The sequence below is a fragment of the Apium graveolens genome, chromosome 10, assembly GCF_009905375.1.
Source record: "Apium graveolens cultivar Ventura chromosome 10, ASM990537v1, whole genome shotgun sequence".
NCBI classification, from domain to species: domain Eukaryota; kingdom Viridiplantae; phylum Streptophyta; class Magnoliopsida; order Apiales; family Apiaceae; genus Apium; species Apium graveolens.
The window spans coordinates 234,650,550-234,667,688 of record NC_133656.1 but is presented as its reverse complement, the minus strand read 5'-3'; the positions used below and the strand labels follow the sequence as shown (position 1 = coordinate 234,667,688).

The window sequence follows — 17,139 nt, the reverse complement described above, 5'->3', positions numbered from 1 at the left end:
TTAAATTTTCCCTTTACAAAAACAAAATGCATGACATTCAATGGCATTTAATTTTCTAATAATTGATATTAATAATTCATCAATATTCCTTCTATTAGGAGTGAAATAATAACCAATGTGTTTTTCTATTTCTAGAAATCCTTTGTATGCTTCTTCTAGTTTTTCTGTATTATTTTCATCTAATCCTTCAAGAGCAAAATTTTTTATAAATTCTACAGCTTCTGAAGTAGTAGTCCATATTATTAAAGATCCCGATATGATTTTCCATGGTTGAGCTTGTCTTCTTGTATATTCTATTTTCATTGTTTCTTTTCTCTGCTAAGATAGTCAGCTAACACATTTTTTGTTCCTGATATATTTTTTATTACAAAATCATAACAACAGAAAAAAGATTGCCATTTTCTTCTTTTATTTAATTCTGGTAATAATTCTATTTTATTAGTAATAAAGGCTTTTACTTGAGTATTATCTGTTCTTACTACAAATTTAACAGGTAATAAATGATAATGAAACTTTTTAATCCCATATTTTACAGCTAATAGTTCTTTTTCATTTATGTGGTAGTTTGATTCATTAGGTTTCCAAGTTCCTCCTGCATATCCACATATATGTGTATTTTCTTTATCTATGTCATCCTTCTCATATGCTATTAGGACTGCTCCCCATCCTATATCACTAGCATCAGTATATAATTCTAAATGATCTGTTTCTATGGGTATTCTATGTTTTGGTAAATCTTTCACCTTTTCCTTAAGAATTTTTATACAGTTTTCATGTTCTTTTGTCCATCCAAAAGGTTTATTTTTTGTTAGTTCCTGTAATGGTTTTCTTAATTTAGGTAAGTCTTTAATATGATCTGAGGCATAATTTATTATTCCTAAAAATTGTTGTACCTCTTTTTTATTTTCTAATTTGTCCTTAAAATTTACAATCTTTGTTACTATATGGTCTTGTAATTGTATACCTTCTTTATCTATTTTGTATCCTAAATATTCTATCTTATTCTTAAATATTTCAGATTTCTTTTCAGACAGTAATATTCCATGCTGGTCTATTGTTTTTATAAATTGCTCTAAATGTTTTATATGTTCTTCTAGAGTTTCACTATATATTAATATATCGTCTACATATACTATACAGAAATCTTTTAATTTCCTAAAGATTTGGTCCATTCTTCGTTGAAATATTTGTGGCGCATTTTTTAATCCAAAGGGTAATACTATCCATTCATAATGTCCTTGCGGAGCACTAAAGGCTGTTAAAGGTCTTGATTCTTTGGTTAATTTTATTTGCCAAAATCCACTTTTACAATCAAATTTACTAAACCATTTCTTATTTCCTAGTCTATTTATAAGATTTCTTTTGTATGGTAAGAAATATCCATCAAATATAGTTTTCTTATTTAATTCTCTATAGTCTATTACCATACGGGCTTTTCCCCTTTTCTGTTCATTATGTTTTCTTACAAGGAAAGCCGGGCTACTATGTGGACTTTTACTTTCTTGTATTAATTTTAGTTTTAATAATTCATTGATTTGATTATCAAATTCTTTTTGGTCTGAAGGGCTATACCTTATAGGTTTAGATCTTATTATATCACTAGGGTTTAATAATTTTATTTCAGCATATATCTTTTCCTTATCCCATAACCTCATAGGATTTTCTCCGAAGTTGGATTTTAATAAATTATTATATTTTTTAGTTAATTCTTGTAGATTATTATTTCTTTCTATTTTTAGATTGTTTATTCTTATAGTATTTATAGTACTTATTGGCATAATTCTTTTTAATACTATCCACTTATTACACGGAGTTTGTAATGATAGGGTATTTGAAGTTACTATATGTGTTTTAAAATAATCTAAAAAGTTATTTCCTAATAATATAGATTGCTTCATCTTATTCTGATATACAATAGGTAAACTGAATAATGTTTTATTTAGCTTTATTCTCATGTTTTTTGCTATTACATCTAATTCCTTCTTTTGTTCATTAAATCCTGATACCCTAGTTCTATGTGCATTAGATTTTTCCCATCTATATGAAGCTAAAACTTCCTTTTTTACTAGACATAGATCTGCTCCACTATCTATAAATATTTTTTGTTTTAGGAATTTATATTTTTTATATTCTACATCTGCTTCTATGTATATTGCTACCATTCCTCCCAATTGCTTTCACTAGATGATTCATAATTTATAAAGTTTATTTCATTATCAGTTTCACTAATATAAAACTCTTCATATTCATACCATCTATTGTCATCTTCTTTAATTTGTTCTATATCCATTATGAATTGTGATGTATTTATATATTTTACTTTCGTTTCTTTCAGTTTAGGACATTTATTAGCATAATGTCCTTTTTCATTACAATTCCAACATTTACATTCACTTATATCTTTCTTTTTAAAAGGTTTTCTTCTAAACTTTCTCTTATTTTTATATCTTCTCCTATTTTCTGGTGTATTTCTAAATTTCCTAAATCTTTTTCTCTTATATCTGTTGTATTTATAAGGATAATTATTTCTATTTTGTTTGCTTCTGTACTTATCATATGATTTTTTCTTATTATACCTCTTCTTATAGTTCCTATAGGGTTTTTTATCTTCACATCCAAATACTAATCTTCTTTCAGTGAATCCACATATTTCTCTTAATCCTAGTTTTTTATCCTTTTTAACCTTCTGTTGTACCCTATATTCTTCACATTTTCTCATTAGATATCCTCTTAGTACTCTTATTCTTTCACCCAGAGTGTTCTCACGAGGTTCTAACTTATTATATTCCTTAGTTATCTCAGTATTATAAGGTTCTGGTAAATGATCATAATATAATTGTTGATATATATGTCCTTCTTCGGGTAAGAATCTAGCTTCATAAAAGAATTTAGTAAAACTTATAGTATATTCTGGTAACTTGTTAATTTTACAGCATTTCATGTTATTTAGATTCATTATTATTTCTATCTTTCTTTCTATTAAAACTTGGTCTCTAGCTACTATCCAAGGTTCTCCTAAGAATTCTCTTTTTAATATCATATCAAATATTTGTAACATTGATTTCCAATCCGTTGCATACCTTAGTACTTCAGTTTTTAACTGATATTCTATGGATTCTATCCAATAAGCTACCTTTCCAATTAACGTTTTTGAGATCAAGTTATAAGTATATTCTAACTCATCTGTATGAGTAGAATTCATTAATGCTATATACATTCCTAAATTCCAATCAGTAATTCTCCTGCTAATTTCTTGTTCTTCATATACATTATCTAAGTCTAAAACCATTCAAGTTTACGCCTTGTGACATTGATCCTATAAATTCTTTAAATTCATTATGTTGTCCTATTGGTATGTGTTTTGGTATCGTGTTCCTATATCTTGTTATAACTTCCATATTATGGTCGGTTACTTCTTCTTCTGGGTAGTTATCCATTTCCTCATTTTTTATTCCTTCAGTTTCTATATCAGTATAATTATCTTTATCTTCTTGGTCACTATTCGATTCTTGTTTTATTACTGCATTTACATTTTTCATTCTTTCTAAAGCTTCTATTATATTTTTATTTTCTATTTCCATTTCAGAATTTTCCTCATAACTACTGTTATATTCTTCTATTATATTCACCGTTTTTCCTAAATTATCTTGTTCCAATTCACTAGTACTTGTATTATTATTTGTAGATACAGTACTAGAAACTTCACTTGTATCTTCTTTTTTTCCTTTTAACTTATTTAATTGCCTTTTCAATATTTCTATTTCTTTTTTATTTTCTTCTGTTTTTTCATTTAATTCTTTTTTTGTTTGTCTTAAATCTCTTTTTACATCTTTTAGTTCCTTTTTAGTTTCTTTATATTTATTTTTATATTTTTTATATTTTTCTAACCATTCTTCATTAGTATTTAATCGTAATTTTTTATTCTCCGTCCTTATTTCTTCTATTTCTTCCTTTTGTTGTTCTAATTTTGACTTTAAATATTCTATCACAGTTGTATCAATCTTAAACTCAGCTTTGCTTTCACTAGTTGTTTCCTTTTTTAATGGTTCATACTTATATTTTTCTCTTTCTAAAATTTCTTTTCCATGATTCTTTAAAAATGTTATCACGTTATATTCTTTTTGTTCTTTAGTTTCCATTAGAACTTTCCTTTTTTACTAAGTTGTCCCAAATTATCTAATACCTTTCCTATTGGTTCAGATATATTAGGTTTCATTTTACTTATATCTATCATCATTGGCTCATTAACTCTTCTCCATGCATTTATGGCTTTTAGTTCTGGCTTATTTGTAATTTCTTTTTCTGGTATAATTTTTTGTTTTCCTTCTTCTAATTTTATTAACTTGTCTAGTATCATTTTTAAAGTAGGTATTTCAGAATTATTCCATAAGCTTGTTAACTCTTCTCTTATTATTTGTCTCAAATTTTCTTGATTATCTTGTTTTTCTACCAATCTCATTATTGCATTTAGTTTTTCCTTAACTATTATTTCTTCCCATAAATTTTTTATAAATTCTGAGTCTGACATTTTATTATTTGTTGATTCGCCTCTTCCAACCATTTCCAACATCTATCCAATATTTACTAGTATTTTTACTCTGTTCTTCTAATTTCTTAATATCATTTTCTAACTTTGTTTGTCTTTCCTTATATTCTAAATATTTTATTTGTGAATCTATTTCGCTTTCTAACATACTCTGTATTTTCTTTAACTTTTCTTTCTTATTCCTTAATTTTTCTTGTATATTCATAGTTTTTCTATAAATCTTTCTTTTCCTTGATCTACTATCTTTATTCCATTATTATTAATTTTATAATTTATCATTTTTAAGAAGTCGCTTCCTAATAATAATTCACTCGAACTATCATATTCTATTACTCCTATATTTATATTATATTCCAAGTCTAATATTTTAAACTTTAAATTAGTACATTTAGTAATAAATATTTCTCTATCATTTTCTGCATATCTGTAAGTCTGAGGTTCTATCCACTTACAATTTTCTTCATTTACCTTGCTTATATGAATAAAACTTTTGGTAGCTCCTGTATTAATTTCTGCTATACAGTCTCTTGTTATTGTTTCGTCAAATATTATTATTTTTATTTTCAAACTATCAGTATCTATTTTTATTAAATCTATCTTTCTACTCGTCATACTCATTGATCTAATTAATCTTATAGGATTTTGTTCTTTTCTAAAACTTAATCTAGATCCTTCTAATATTGGTTTAATTCTTTGCCTTGGAATCATTTGTCTATTACTAAAATCTATTGTAATTTCTTCTGGGATTGTTATTTGAGATTCTTCTTTATGTTCAATTTTTTCTAATATATCATTATATAACTTTGGTACTATTATTCCTAATTCCGTTTGTTTTTTTACGTGATGGTTTCCAGTCATAGCATAAACCATTTTGGTTTCTATACTAATAACTTTACTTCCTTTTTGCATTTTTATTCCATCTAACTTATAGTATAATGTTAAAGATCTTTCTTTATTTTCATCCCTTAGTGATATACTAAAATCGGGTTGTATTATAAATTTTAATTTCTGATATATCAAGTTTCCTTTTATTACTGCTATTAATGAATCTTGTATATTTCCTATTATTCTATCATCCAATACATATATCTGTATAGGAGTATCGATATTTTTCTGAAAATATGCTTTTATTGTAAATTCTATTGCTCCAAAATATATGTTTTTTAGTTTATTTGCTTCCTTTTGTTTTAATTTGGATAATTCTCTTTTTATTAATCCATCTGTTATTAAATTTATTCTTGTTTTTCCATTTATTGTATCTATATCTATTACATTCTCATGTTTTTGGGCTATATACCTAACTTCCTTATTTCTTTCAAAATATGATGTCTTGAATATCTTTTTTATTGTTAATTCTTCTGTTTCACTTTGAATTTGATTATATATATCTGGTTTAAAACTTAGGGTTTGTGATGTTCCTCCTTCGTATTCATCCATTTGATAATACATATCTTGTTTTTCACTTATTTCTTCTAATGACATTTTATCCATCTGTATTTTATCCAGTTATATTATTTGTTAAAATTATTCTTTTAAGTCCTTGTATTCTTAGTTTATCATTTCTAAATGTTATTATCATATTTCCAAGTTGTTGGTAAATTCTCATAATTTCTTCGTTATTCTCTCTTGTCCATGTTATTTTATTTTTTCTTTCTAGTAATTTTTCCAGATCTATTTCTAATTTTTCTTGATTTTTTATTAATTGCTTTAGTTTTCTATTATTTCTAGTTATTGCATTTGGATCTGTCCAATTCATTTTTTAATTTTTTGTTTTAAATCGTCTATTAATCTATATTGTTCAGTTAATACCTCTTTTAAGTCTTTTATTTCGATTTCTAAATTAGTTTCTTTAATAAATTTTCCTCGTTTTAATAAAAGTTTTTCTTCCTCTAGTCTCCTAATTTTTTCATCTCTTTCTTCCAACATTGTTTGTAATATAGCTATAATATCTAATTTTTCATTTATTATTTGCATGCTTATCTTACAACTTTCAATATGTTGATTTATTAGCCTATTATATGTTGGTTCTTTATCAGCTATATACTGAATTGATCGTATCCTTAAATCTTCCATAAGTCAGATTAATTGTCTGTATAAAATTTTGTTACACATCTGTTGTGTTACTTTGTTTTCTACCATAAATAAAATTAATAGAGTTGCTATTATTTTAGATTTATATCTTTTATTCTTTTCTCTATTTATTCTTGTCGGAGGTCTCATTTAACTATCAAATTTTATTTCCTTTTTACTATTCATTAGTTACTATTCACTGTTTACTATTCACGGCTACTTTTGCTACAGTGTTTTACTGTTCATTTTCCGCCTATTACTGGCTCTGATACCAATTTCTGGGGTTAAAATATGGATCGTTTATTTATCTACACAACCCTAAAGAGGGAAGGCGAGGGAAGGTGCATGCATTTTCGTATTAATTAATATGGTTATTTTTTGCATGTAGTAAGCAATAGACAAAATCAAATTCATTATTTTAAATGAAATCATCTCTATAACCTCATACTAATTATACATCATAATCTCAGAAAACATTATTTTATAATGCTATCATACACAATCAGATTTAAATCAGAATATTTTACCTCTTACAATAGCTTTCTGGTCACCGGAAGTCTCAACTCAATTTCTCCGGAAATAATAGTGGTTTTCTGTTCTGTTGGCTGAAGTCATACTTAGAAATGGTCTGGCCCACGAAACTCTGACTAGCTCAAGTGACTCGGCCCAGCCCACAAACCTACTGAATACTCAACTTTGTAGGCCAATTAATTATGGAAGCCCATATTCTTCGAAACTGTTATTCCAAGACTTGGGCCGGACATGAAATATATTAAGCTGTTGAACTCTTTTTTTTTGTGTGGAATTATCAACCTGTTCAACTTGTGTAGTTGTATTGTATGTTTAATTACCTTGCCTTTTAACCATGGTCATACAAATCCACCGGTTGTTGTTGAAAGATAGTATAATTATTGTCGAAAATGTTTGACCGATTTAATAAATTATTAAAATATTTTTCAATAAATAATCGAAAATAATTAATTTTTTTTTTAAAAAAAATAGATAAATCATAAATTGATAATTTAATCGATTAGTTTCTATTTTCAAAATATGTAACCATGCTCGTAACTCGTTAACCCGTCTTCTTCTTTTAAAACAAAAACTGAAAAAATAGTAATAGTTGTCATTGTCCCATTCAAAAAAAACAAAATTGTAGCTGCCACTAGTTGTTTCTTGTTGTTACCAGATGTGTTAATTATGCTAAACGGAAATTAGAAAGAGTTGGGTGGTTTATTCAGATTAGTTGTTGGCATAGTTTTGGTGTTAATTGAATATTTTGTTGACATTATTAGGTGTTTTGGGTAATCAGCCTTCAACTCAACATAATATTCCTTAATTATGGATTATTGCGTACAATAAATCTTTTTCCAGAAAGAGATAAATAGAATAATGTTATGAGGTAAGAAATATAAACAATTAGGCAATGAGAATCAAATCATTAATTAATAAAGCAAACAAATACAAAAAGCAATAACGCCGAAACACAATTAAGAATTGTTTTTTTTGTAAAGATATGTAGATGTATGAAAAAATTAGTAGTGAATGAATTATCTAAATTAAAATGTAAGCATAACAAAAATTATACAAAATAAAATCCCCAAGATTTAATAATTTCCGTATAATTTATTAATATTGTTGTAAATCCCTGACATCTTGTAGAAGTGCAGGTCATTCTCAAATTTATTTATGATTGTCGTTGACGGTTGTATAATTGTTGACTAAGGCGCTGGTCTTTGGGAAATTAATTGTCTTTAGTGTTTACATGAATGTTGAGAGTGGCCCGGAAGATGGACATTAATTGTCTTTAGTATCCACATTCCTGGGAATCGAACTCTCCCGTCAGTCTAAATTTTGATACCATGTTGAGTAATTAGCTCATCTAAATCTTTAAAATGTTACAAGGAGGACCAATAAAATTATATATTTAACAATAATCATCGTGAAAATAACAAAATATTATTACACACAAATACACAATTATGGACAATCTTCTAATATTCTCTGGTGGTTGAAACTAGAAACGTCGTTTTAGTGCTGTTGAAATGATAAACAAAAGCATCATTTTGCATTATACATAATGTACATCATGTTAATGTATGTAGTGGGCATTTGGACTATGCATTAACCTAATCAATATTGCTTACTATTTTTAAGAGGCAATAATCATGCATACAAGTTTATGGCCTAATCCGATAATCCATAATATTAGCAAGCTAACAGCCATTAATATAAAAATAATACCAGACATAAAACTAGGCTAAAATACGATAATGATGTTTGTGAATTTACTTACCGAAATTTATTTGAGATACACAATAAGATCATCTTTTTTATGACAATAATTAGTGAAGATACAGTCAAATGCACAATTTCTAATTATTCTGTTTTCACAACATATATATATATATTTGATCAGCATGTCATAATTATATTATATATTTAAATATTACCTCAAAAAGTTTTATGAGGTTACCTCATGAACTTTATATAATTACCTGAAATTTGTAAGATGATTAACCAGTAAGTTATTAACTATATTTTAAAAATAATATATTGGTATTTAAAATCTATTTTATTTATATTAAAATAAAACTTAACTTGTTGGTCTAAATAATCTCTTTTAGAACATTTTTATATTAAATAAAACTTAATGAGTGGTGGACGTCTAAATTATCTGTTTTAAAAGAATTATTTCTACTCTGTTTACTTTAAAATTTTACCTGTTTTTTTCCTATAAAAACAAATGAATTGCATACATAACTTTTAACTTTCACAAGACCTAACTTCACATACTTAAAACTTATTTTATTTTAATCATAAAAATGGATAAAAGATGAGTAGGATGTCTGTCGGCCAGGCATGTTCATGTTCTCCTTCCTCCTCCACAATAAATAATAATTATACATCCGTATATTAATTTTGACCAGTCCTTTTTTGTCCCATCCATATACCAAAATACATAATTATATCTCTTCCAATAATACTAATAATAATATATTTTTTATGATTTTATTTGTAATATTGACCAAACACTTGATAAATTAATATTTGATAAAAAAATAATATTTTTTTAAAGTAAAAAGTTAAGAATAAATAGCTTAGTTGATGTGATATAAATGTATATTATTATTATAGATTAATTTTCCAAAAATTATCTATAAATTGGTAAAAAAGTACTGAAATAATTTGATAAATTTTTGATAAATTATTTAATTTTTTTAAAATCACCAACAACTAATAAAACTGTACATCAAGAAATTAGATTATACCGTGCTTCTAACCAGAAAAATAATTATAATTCAATAGCATAATAAGTGTAATTGAAAACATATTTTAATGGATGATAATTGAGTGGGACACCAAACGCACCTAATAAACAACTCATCAAAACAATCATAATTTAATTTCAACAAAATTACACACACATATTTATTCATTTTCACATAAAAAAAAACTGAGAATCTCTTCTACGTCTCTATCTTATTAGCCTAGCTACCCTCTCTCCCTCTCTCTCCTTCTCTCTCTCTCTCTCTCTCTCTTCTTTGCTTTCCAGTTTCCCCATTACCAAAGAAAAAGCAAAGAACAGGAGAGAGAGAAAGCTCCTGTCCATACAAACAAAAACCCATTTGTAAATTGTAAGTATATGTGTATGTATATGTATATGTGACAAGAGTTCTTGGAATTGTTAGGTGAAGAAGAAAGAAAATGATGGTAGCTAGCAGTTTTGATCTATGGCAAAAAGATACCTTTTTTACAGCTGCTGAAGAAGTTCAACATTCTGCTGATATGTATGTCTATCTTTTCTTGATTGTTCTTGTGTTTTTTTGATTTGGGTATGCTTAGATTCTTGATGTTTCTTTGAATTTTGATTGTTACTTTTTTTCGCTGTGTGTATGACTTTTTTGTGTTTGTTGGGTACTTTAAATTTGAAATCTTGATTCTTGAAAATTTGCTAGCATGAGTTAGTTGAGAATTGAAAATTTGGTTGTTGTTGAGGGTTTTAATTTATGTTATGTTGAGTCAAGAAATGTGGAATAGTAGGGAATTAGCTGTTGGAATTGAAGATATGGATGGTAGATTTGATTAGGAATTTAGTTTTGAATTGAACGGGAAGCATCCGGTACTGAGAAGCAGGTTTAGGAGTGTGATATAGGGTAGGGGTTGTATGGTGAGGCTAAAATGTACGCGTAGCTTAGAGTAATACTTGCTAACTAGAAGGTGTAGAGGGGCTGATTCCGTGATGATTCTTGAGGAGAAAAATAGTGGAAAGTAAAGAAACGTGTTGAAAATTGCGGATGTATTAGTTTATTGCAAAATAATATTTTTTACTTGAGTTTATTAGTTTTATGAACCGTTTTGATAATTAACTGTTATGCAGTAATTTGGCATTTGATTTTTATTTTGCAAAGTTGCATTTGCTTGTGTGTGTTTTTGATATATTTGTTTTAATATACTTGATTGCAGAATGGAGTCAGCTTATAGAAATTGGGCAAGACAGAGAAGAGAAGGATTGGCAGCGCAGGAATTAAATGAATTATGTAGGGAGGTTCAAACTGCTTTCGGTACTGCAAAATGGCAGGTTGGTTTCAGTCTCTAGCATTGCTTCTTTTTCTTTCCTTGCTAATAGTTATCTGATGTTTTTGAACTTTGTGTTATATTAGTTGGAGGAATTTGAAAAAGCGGTCAAATTGAGCTATGGAAATCGTGCTGATGATTTAACGAAAGACAGACATCGACAATTTGTAAACGCTATAGAAAATCAGATTGCTCATGTAGAAGCGGAGCTGGAGAAATCTTATAACGAGGAAGGGAAGCAACCCCTTCGTTGGGTGAATTTGGATGAAGGAGAATGTGATGACTTAGCCATGTTTCTCTCAGGAACTCGCAAAACCGTACAAGGTCCAGATGAACATGATACCAAGTTGGGTAAAGCCACGAAATATTTGCCTTTGGAGAAACAGTGTATTGTACAAAATACAGATATTCGTGTAAATTTTGACTCCAAAGGAGATGTTCCAAGGAAAACAAAGGGTTTGAAATATGTTAATCCTACCATGGATGATAGTTATATCATAGAAGTAGCAACAAATGAATCTCCTGAAACAAGTGATAGTTCATGCAGTCAAGTTGACAGAAAAATTGGTACAAGGAGAAATTGGAGTACACCAAATTTTGGTTCGCTGAGTATTACGATTGATGCTAAAAATGATGCAGTGAATGGATTGATGTCTAGCGTTGAAGCTACACCAAAAGAGAAGGGCACCAAGCCTGTCTTTTGGAAGCCGACATTTGTTGATCAATTACAAGCAATGAGAGGAATAAACAGAATTAATCAGGTCAGTTTTCACTTGCTACCATATGATTATTGATTTATTTGTGTCATTTATCATGTTTACTGCTTTTTATATAGGTTCTAGGTTGTGTGGATGTTCTTGGCATCATTCCTCTATCTAGAATTTGTAAACAAATAGGTATTTTTATCTGTAACAAGTGTTTAGCTTGCCTAATACATAGCTTGTTTTTTTTTATGATGTTTTGCAGCTTTTCAGAATAGTTCTTGGAAGTCAAAGACAACTACAAACCTTAGTGTTGCAAAGAAATCGTTCTTTTCAACTTATTCTTGCATTAATGATAGCTGCTCTCTTCATTGGTAAGATTTTCGTTACTGCAGAATTGAAAATGTGAACATATCAAGTTGTAAATTAAATATATGCATCTTCCATTTAAATTTATATGCATATTCAAGACTATGGCATTGGGGACAAGGGGGGATTTTCTGGCGAGGTCTTTGTATATGCTACTACAGTAAGAATTTTGTTATGCAAATTCGGTGATTTGCTCAGTGTTCTGCACCCATCCCCAGTTAATTATATGTTCACCGTAGTATAGAAAGCAATGCAACTCTGTTATGCATTAGCGCATCAAGGTTTTGTTTTGATATAATTCTACCTAGCTACATGGTAGATTGTCATTTTGCGCATGAATGAAGTCCGTAAGCACCATGCAGTGTCCAATGGAGATTGCGGATTATACATATTAACAAACAACTTGATATTTTCATCTCTTACCTTGTCACAATTTTCTTTATTCTTCTTCTTTTATTCATAAAAAATAAAACAATATGTCTGAGAGATGGTTACTTAATTATTACAACCACAAGAATGAATCTGGACTGATTAGACTGATGAACCAGTGTTATATAGGCTATGACGCCATACAACAGGTGTAGTTACATTATGACTATACACTTCAGCAATCTTGAATAAAATAGCCCTAAATAACTTTTCATACAATATGTTAGTTGCATTATGAAGTGGTTTGTTGGTGAAACTTTCTAGTACATATTTGGCTTTGAGCATCCTAGACAAATGTTGATAAATGTGCAACAAAAAATAAAGACCAAAAAGTCATTTGCGAAACATGAGATATTTGAGTTGGGATATCCAGCTTGTGTTGCAGCTTTGATTGAAATTAAACCATGCTTTATAACTTATAAGGGCTTTCTTCTGCTGCCATTTGTGCAGCAGCTCTTTAATATGTTAATGTCATTCAGTGCTATCTCCTTCACCAGTGATTAACACGAGTACACGTTCGATTTCATTCTAATAACTCTATGTTTCTACTTGTAATTTGACAGTTGCAAGTTGGGTACTTGGGTTTACGTTAACTTTTTCCCTTTCCTTACTTTGCAGTGCCTTTTGCATTCTATACAATTTAGCAGCTTTTTTTCTATTGGTCTTCTCCATGATAAAAGGTACGGTTTTATTCTTTTAACTCATGCATGCTGTATCGGGCTATCAGCTGATTAATAGAATAGAAGGCCTCTTAGAAGGCTCCACTTCTGTCTTTATAGTTTATATGACAGAATCACGAATTCGTTCCTTCGCATTTTATTTTCTAGTAATGATCTGGATTTGACAACTGGATTGATGCATGAGATTAAATGTAATCCCCAAGAAATTCCCTATAATTTACCCGTCTCTATTCTCATTGTTCTGAAGAACAATTTGTACTTTTTCAGATATTTGTTTAAAACGGCATGCATTGCTGTACATATTATCCATATCTTGGAATTAACTAATTATGTTTCATGTGTAATAGTGCCAACATGGTCATAACTCATAATCCAGTTAGCGTCTGATTAAAGCTACATACAATGTTTAACTTTGAAATTTTAGAATTTTGCAGATTCTGTTGTAATTTTGATTTGTAGCATGCAGATTGTGGAGCAGTATTAATTGATGAAGAGATCTGTAGACTGGGTTCCGAAGTGAGAACCATTATAAACTGCTCGATGGTTTCATTAACTTCTAAAGGAATATTGTAATGAAAAGTTCTATATATAATGACTTTGCTCGATACAAAGGATTGATAGGAAGCTCCGACAGTTACCAAAAACATTTGATGACTATACGCATATTTCAATTCAATCTAGTGGGGAGTCCACATAATCACTGTACTAATAGAGTAACAGCGGAATGTGTATAAATTACAACTGTGGTGCCCTTTGTATTCTTTTCCCTCAAACTTGTTGGCAAGTGGTAACTACGCTGTTCTTGTTTGCTGATGTTTTGTTTTCCAGTCTAGTCTCTCTTGTTTCTGTAATATGTAGCTGATTTATTACTTTAGACTGTGCTTGAAATAACGTTAAAGATAACATTTGAGCACATAAATATTTATTGGAAATAGAAAAGTTATCAAGTTCGAGTTACTGGCTTGTAAATGTTAAAGAGTTAATTGTATTTTGCAACCTCCACCTTTCATTTAAAATCAAAACATTATACCTATTTTGTAAAATACAGTTTGCAAACCTTAACTTTTAACTTTCGATATCAATTACAATATACATCCCTTGTGGTCATGAAATTGAAATTGAGATGTTAATATTAATAACTAAAATTTCAAATTATTTAAAATATTTATTTTAATGCATTTTTTACATGAAAAAAATTAAAGTTATTTTCTATTAGTAATACTCTAAATTAATCATAATGCTAAATATTTAAAATATATTTATTAAGTAAAATATATGTTTATATATATAATTATAAAGTTTCTAAATATATCTATATTTTGAAATTTTAAAAATTGGGTAAAATTCCACAGCCACGGTTGGCTCCACGTGTTGGCAGCCAACAGGAAAAGACTTCCGCAATATTTCAAGGCGGAAGACTTCTTCCGCCTTGAAATATTGCGGAATACATCCGCAATGTTTCAAAGCGGAAGTCTTCCGCCTTGAAACATTGTGGAAGAATTTTATTTTTCTTTAATTATTTAATAAATATGATTTAAATGTGTTTCTAATTTAAATATATTTATAATTTAAAACAAAAATAATATTTCTATTTTAAAACAAAAATAATATTTATATTTTAAAACAATTATGTTATTTTTTAAAAATAAAGTACTTAATAAAATTTAAGAAAGAGATTTATATTGAATTAAACATTGAATAAAATTTAAAATAAAAAAAGAATCACTTCCCTTACTTACCATCATATTAGTTCGAGGGACGTATTAGTTCGGTTACCGGGTATACGTCCCTCGAACTAATATGATGGTAAGTAAGAGAAGTGGTTCTTTTTTTATTTTAAATTTTATTCAAAGTTTAATTCAATATAAATCTCTTTCTTAAATTTTATTAAGTACTTAATTTTTAAAAAATATAAAAATCAAACATAAAACTATAAATTCAAATTTATTTATCATCAAATTTAATAATGGAGATTTAAATATTGAAGATAACATGAAACATTCAATATTAGAAATTTCAAATGAAATGATACAACTTATAATAGACATTGTACTTCATTCATACTTATCAAGTGCTTAATATATGTTCTCAACAAAATAATATTTATTTATTTTTTCACATACCTATATTATAAAAAACAAATTAAAATTAAGTATTATATGTTTAGACAATTTTTTTAAATATTTAATGTATTATTTTCATAAAAAAAGGCAAAATATACAATAATAATAATAAAAAAATTATATAAAAAATTTATGTAATATTGACAACTAATATGAATGTTATTATGAATTTTAAATTTTTTTTACTAATTATTTTCTTCACCAAAAAAAAATAATAATAAACAATTATCAAAACTGCATCCGCAATGAATCATTGCGGAAGCAAAATCCGCAATGATTCATTGCGGAAGGAACTAATGTTTTGACAATTTATGCGCGTTTTAGCGCGTGGGTTGGCTGAAGCATTAAATACACCTTCCGCAATGATTCATTGTGGAAGTGTGCATTAAACCAGCTTCGTTTTTTACTTTATAAACCCAATTTCACCATTTTTCTCTATCATTTTTCAATTTGGAGCCAAAAAGAGGTTAGTTTTTTTTACTATGGCATCTCATTTATTTAATTATTCAAGTTCATCTAGTGAGCATGGCGATTTTGATTATTTTATACCCGTTGGGAAAAATCCGGTTTATCGTAAACTTATTGTAGATGATGTTAATGAATTGATTGATGTTGATAATTATAAATGTAAGAAAAAATTGGATATAGATGATGATGATATTGAGTATATGGAAAAAAAGAATATGGATGATGATGATGATATTGAGTATATGGAAAAAGAGAAATATCATAAATAAGAAGAGGGAGATTGTAAGGGAAAAGGAAAAATGAATGATGATGATTTTTGTAGAGAAGAGAAAATGAATATAAGTGATGATGATGTTGATGATGATGATGAAAATGATGATATGAGTTTTGACAAAAAAGGTTACGATTTTTCAAAATCAAATATGAATAGTGTTGTACCTTGCGTTGGTATGTTTTTTAACACTTTGGATGAAGCCGATAAATTTTATAGAGATTATGGTAGAAGTGTTGGATTTGAGATTATTATTAGGAGTACTCATAGACATTCACGGGATAATGGTATCTCCTCTCGTTTGTATATTTGTCGTAAGGGTGGAAGACTAGGTTCTAGTACGAAATTGGATGTTGATGATGAAAGAAAGGAAAAAAGAAGGATTAGAGATGTAATTTCGAGAACAAATTGTAGTGCTCGAATGTGTGTCACTCATAGAGTTAAAAATGATAAATGAGAAGTAACTTTGGTTAAATTAGAGCATAATCATGATATGGTAACCTCGGATAAAGTACAATTCATGCAAAGGTCCAAAAATATAGATCCGGTTACCCGAGCATTGCTTGAGTTATTTGATAAATCGGGCATTGAAACCGCTAAAGCGATGAGATTTTTTGGTGAAACATGAGGTGGTGTGGAAAAACTTGGATTTTCTAATCAAGATGTTCGTAACGTAATTCGTGATATTCGATGACGGGTGTTCGATTCCGGTGATGCGGGGAGTGGGATAACATTGCTACGACAATTGAAAGAAAAAAGTTTTGGAAACTTTTTCTATCGAGTTGATTTGGATGAAGAAAATAGAGTTAGAGATTTGGTTTGGGTTGATCATCGATCATTGAACGCATACACGAATTTTGGAGATGTTGTTTCATTTGACTCCACATATAGGACCAATAGGTATTGT

The 17,139-nt window shown here is 28.3% G+C and overlaps 1 protein-coding gene across 3 annotated transcripts; it reads left to right on the top strand.

Annotated features, from left to right (window-relative positions):
- The first annotated feature begins 10,058 nt into the window (after nt 1-10,058).
- LOC141689965 (uncharacterized) lies at nt 10,059-14,183 on the top strand. Of its 3 annotated transcripts, none has more exons than XM_074494516.1 (6): nt 10,059-10,404; nt 11,081-11,195; nt 11,278-11,952; nt 12,158-12,266; nt 13,309-13,370; nt 13,837-14,183. In XM_074494516.1, the coding sequence occupies exons 1-5, from the start codon at nt 10,322-10,324 to the stop codon at nt 13,332-13,334; spliced, it is 1,008 nt and encodes a 335-aa protein (XP_074350617.1). In that variant the 5' UTR covers nt 10,059-10,321; the 3' UTR covers nt 13,335-13,370; nt 13,837-14,183. The 3 variants fall into 3 exon arrangements, with proteins under 3 accessions (XP_074350617.1, XP_074350618.1, XP_074350619.1); XM_074494517.1 differs by having other exon boundaries at nt 13,830-14,183; XM_074494518.1 differs by having other exon boundaries at nt 13,805-14,183.
- Nucleotides 14,184-17,139: the final 2,956 nt, after the last annotated feature.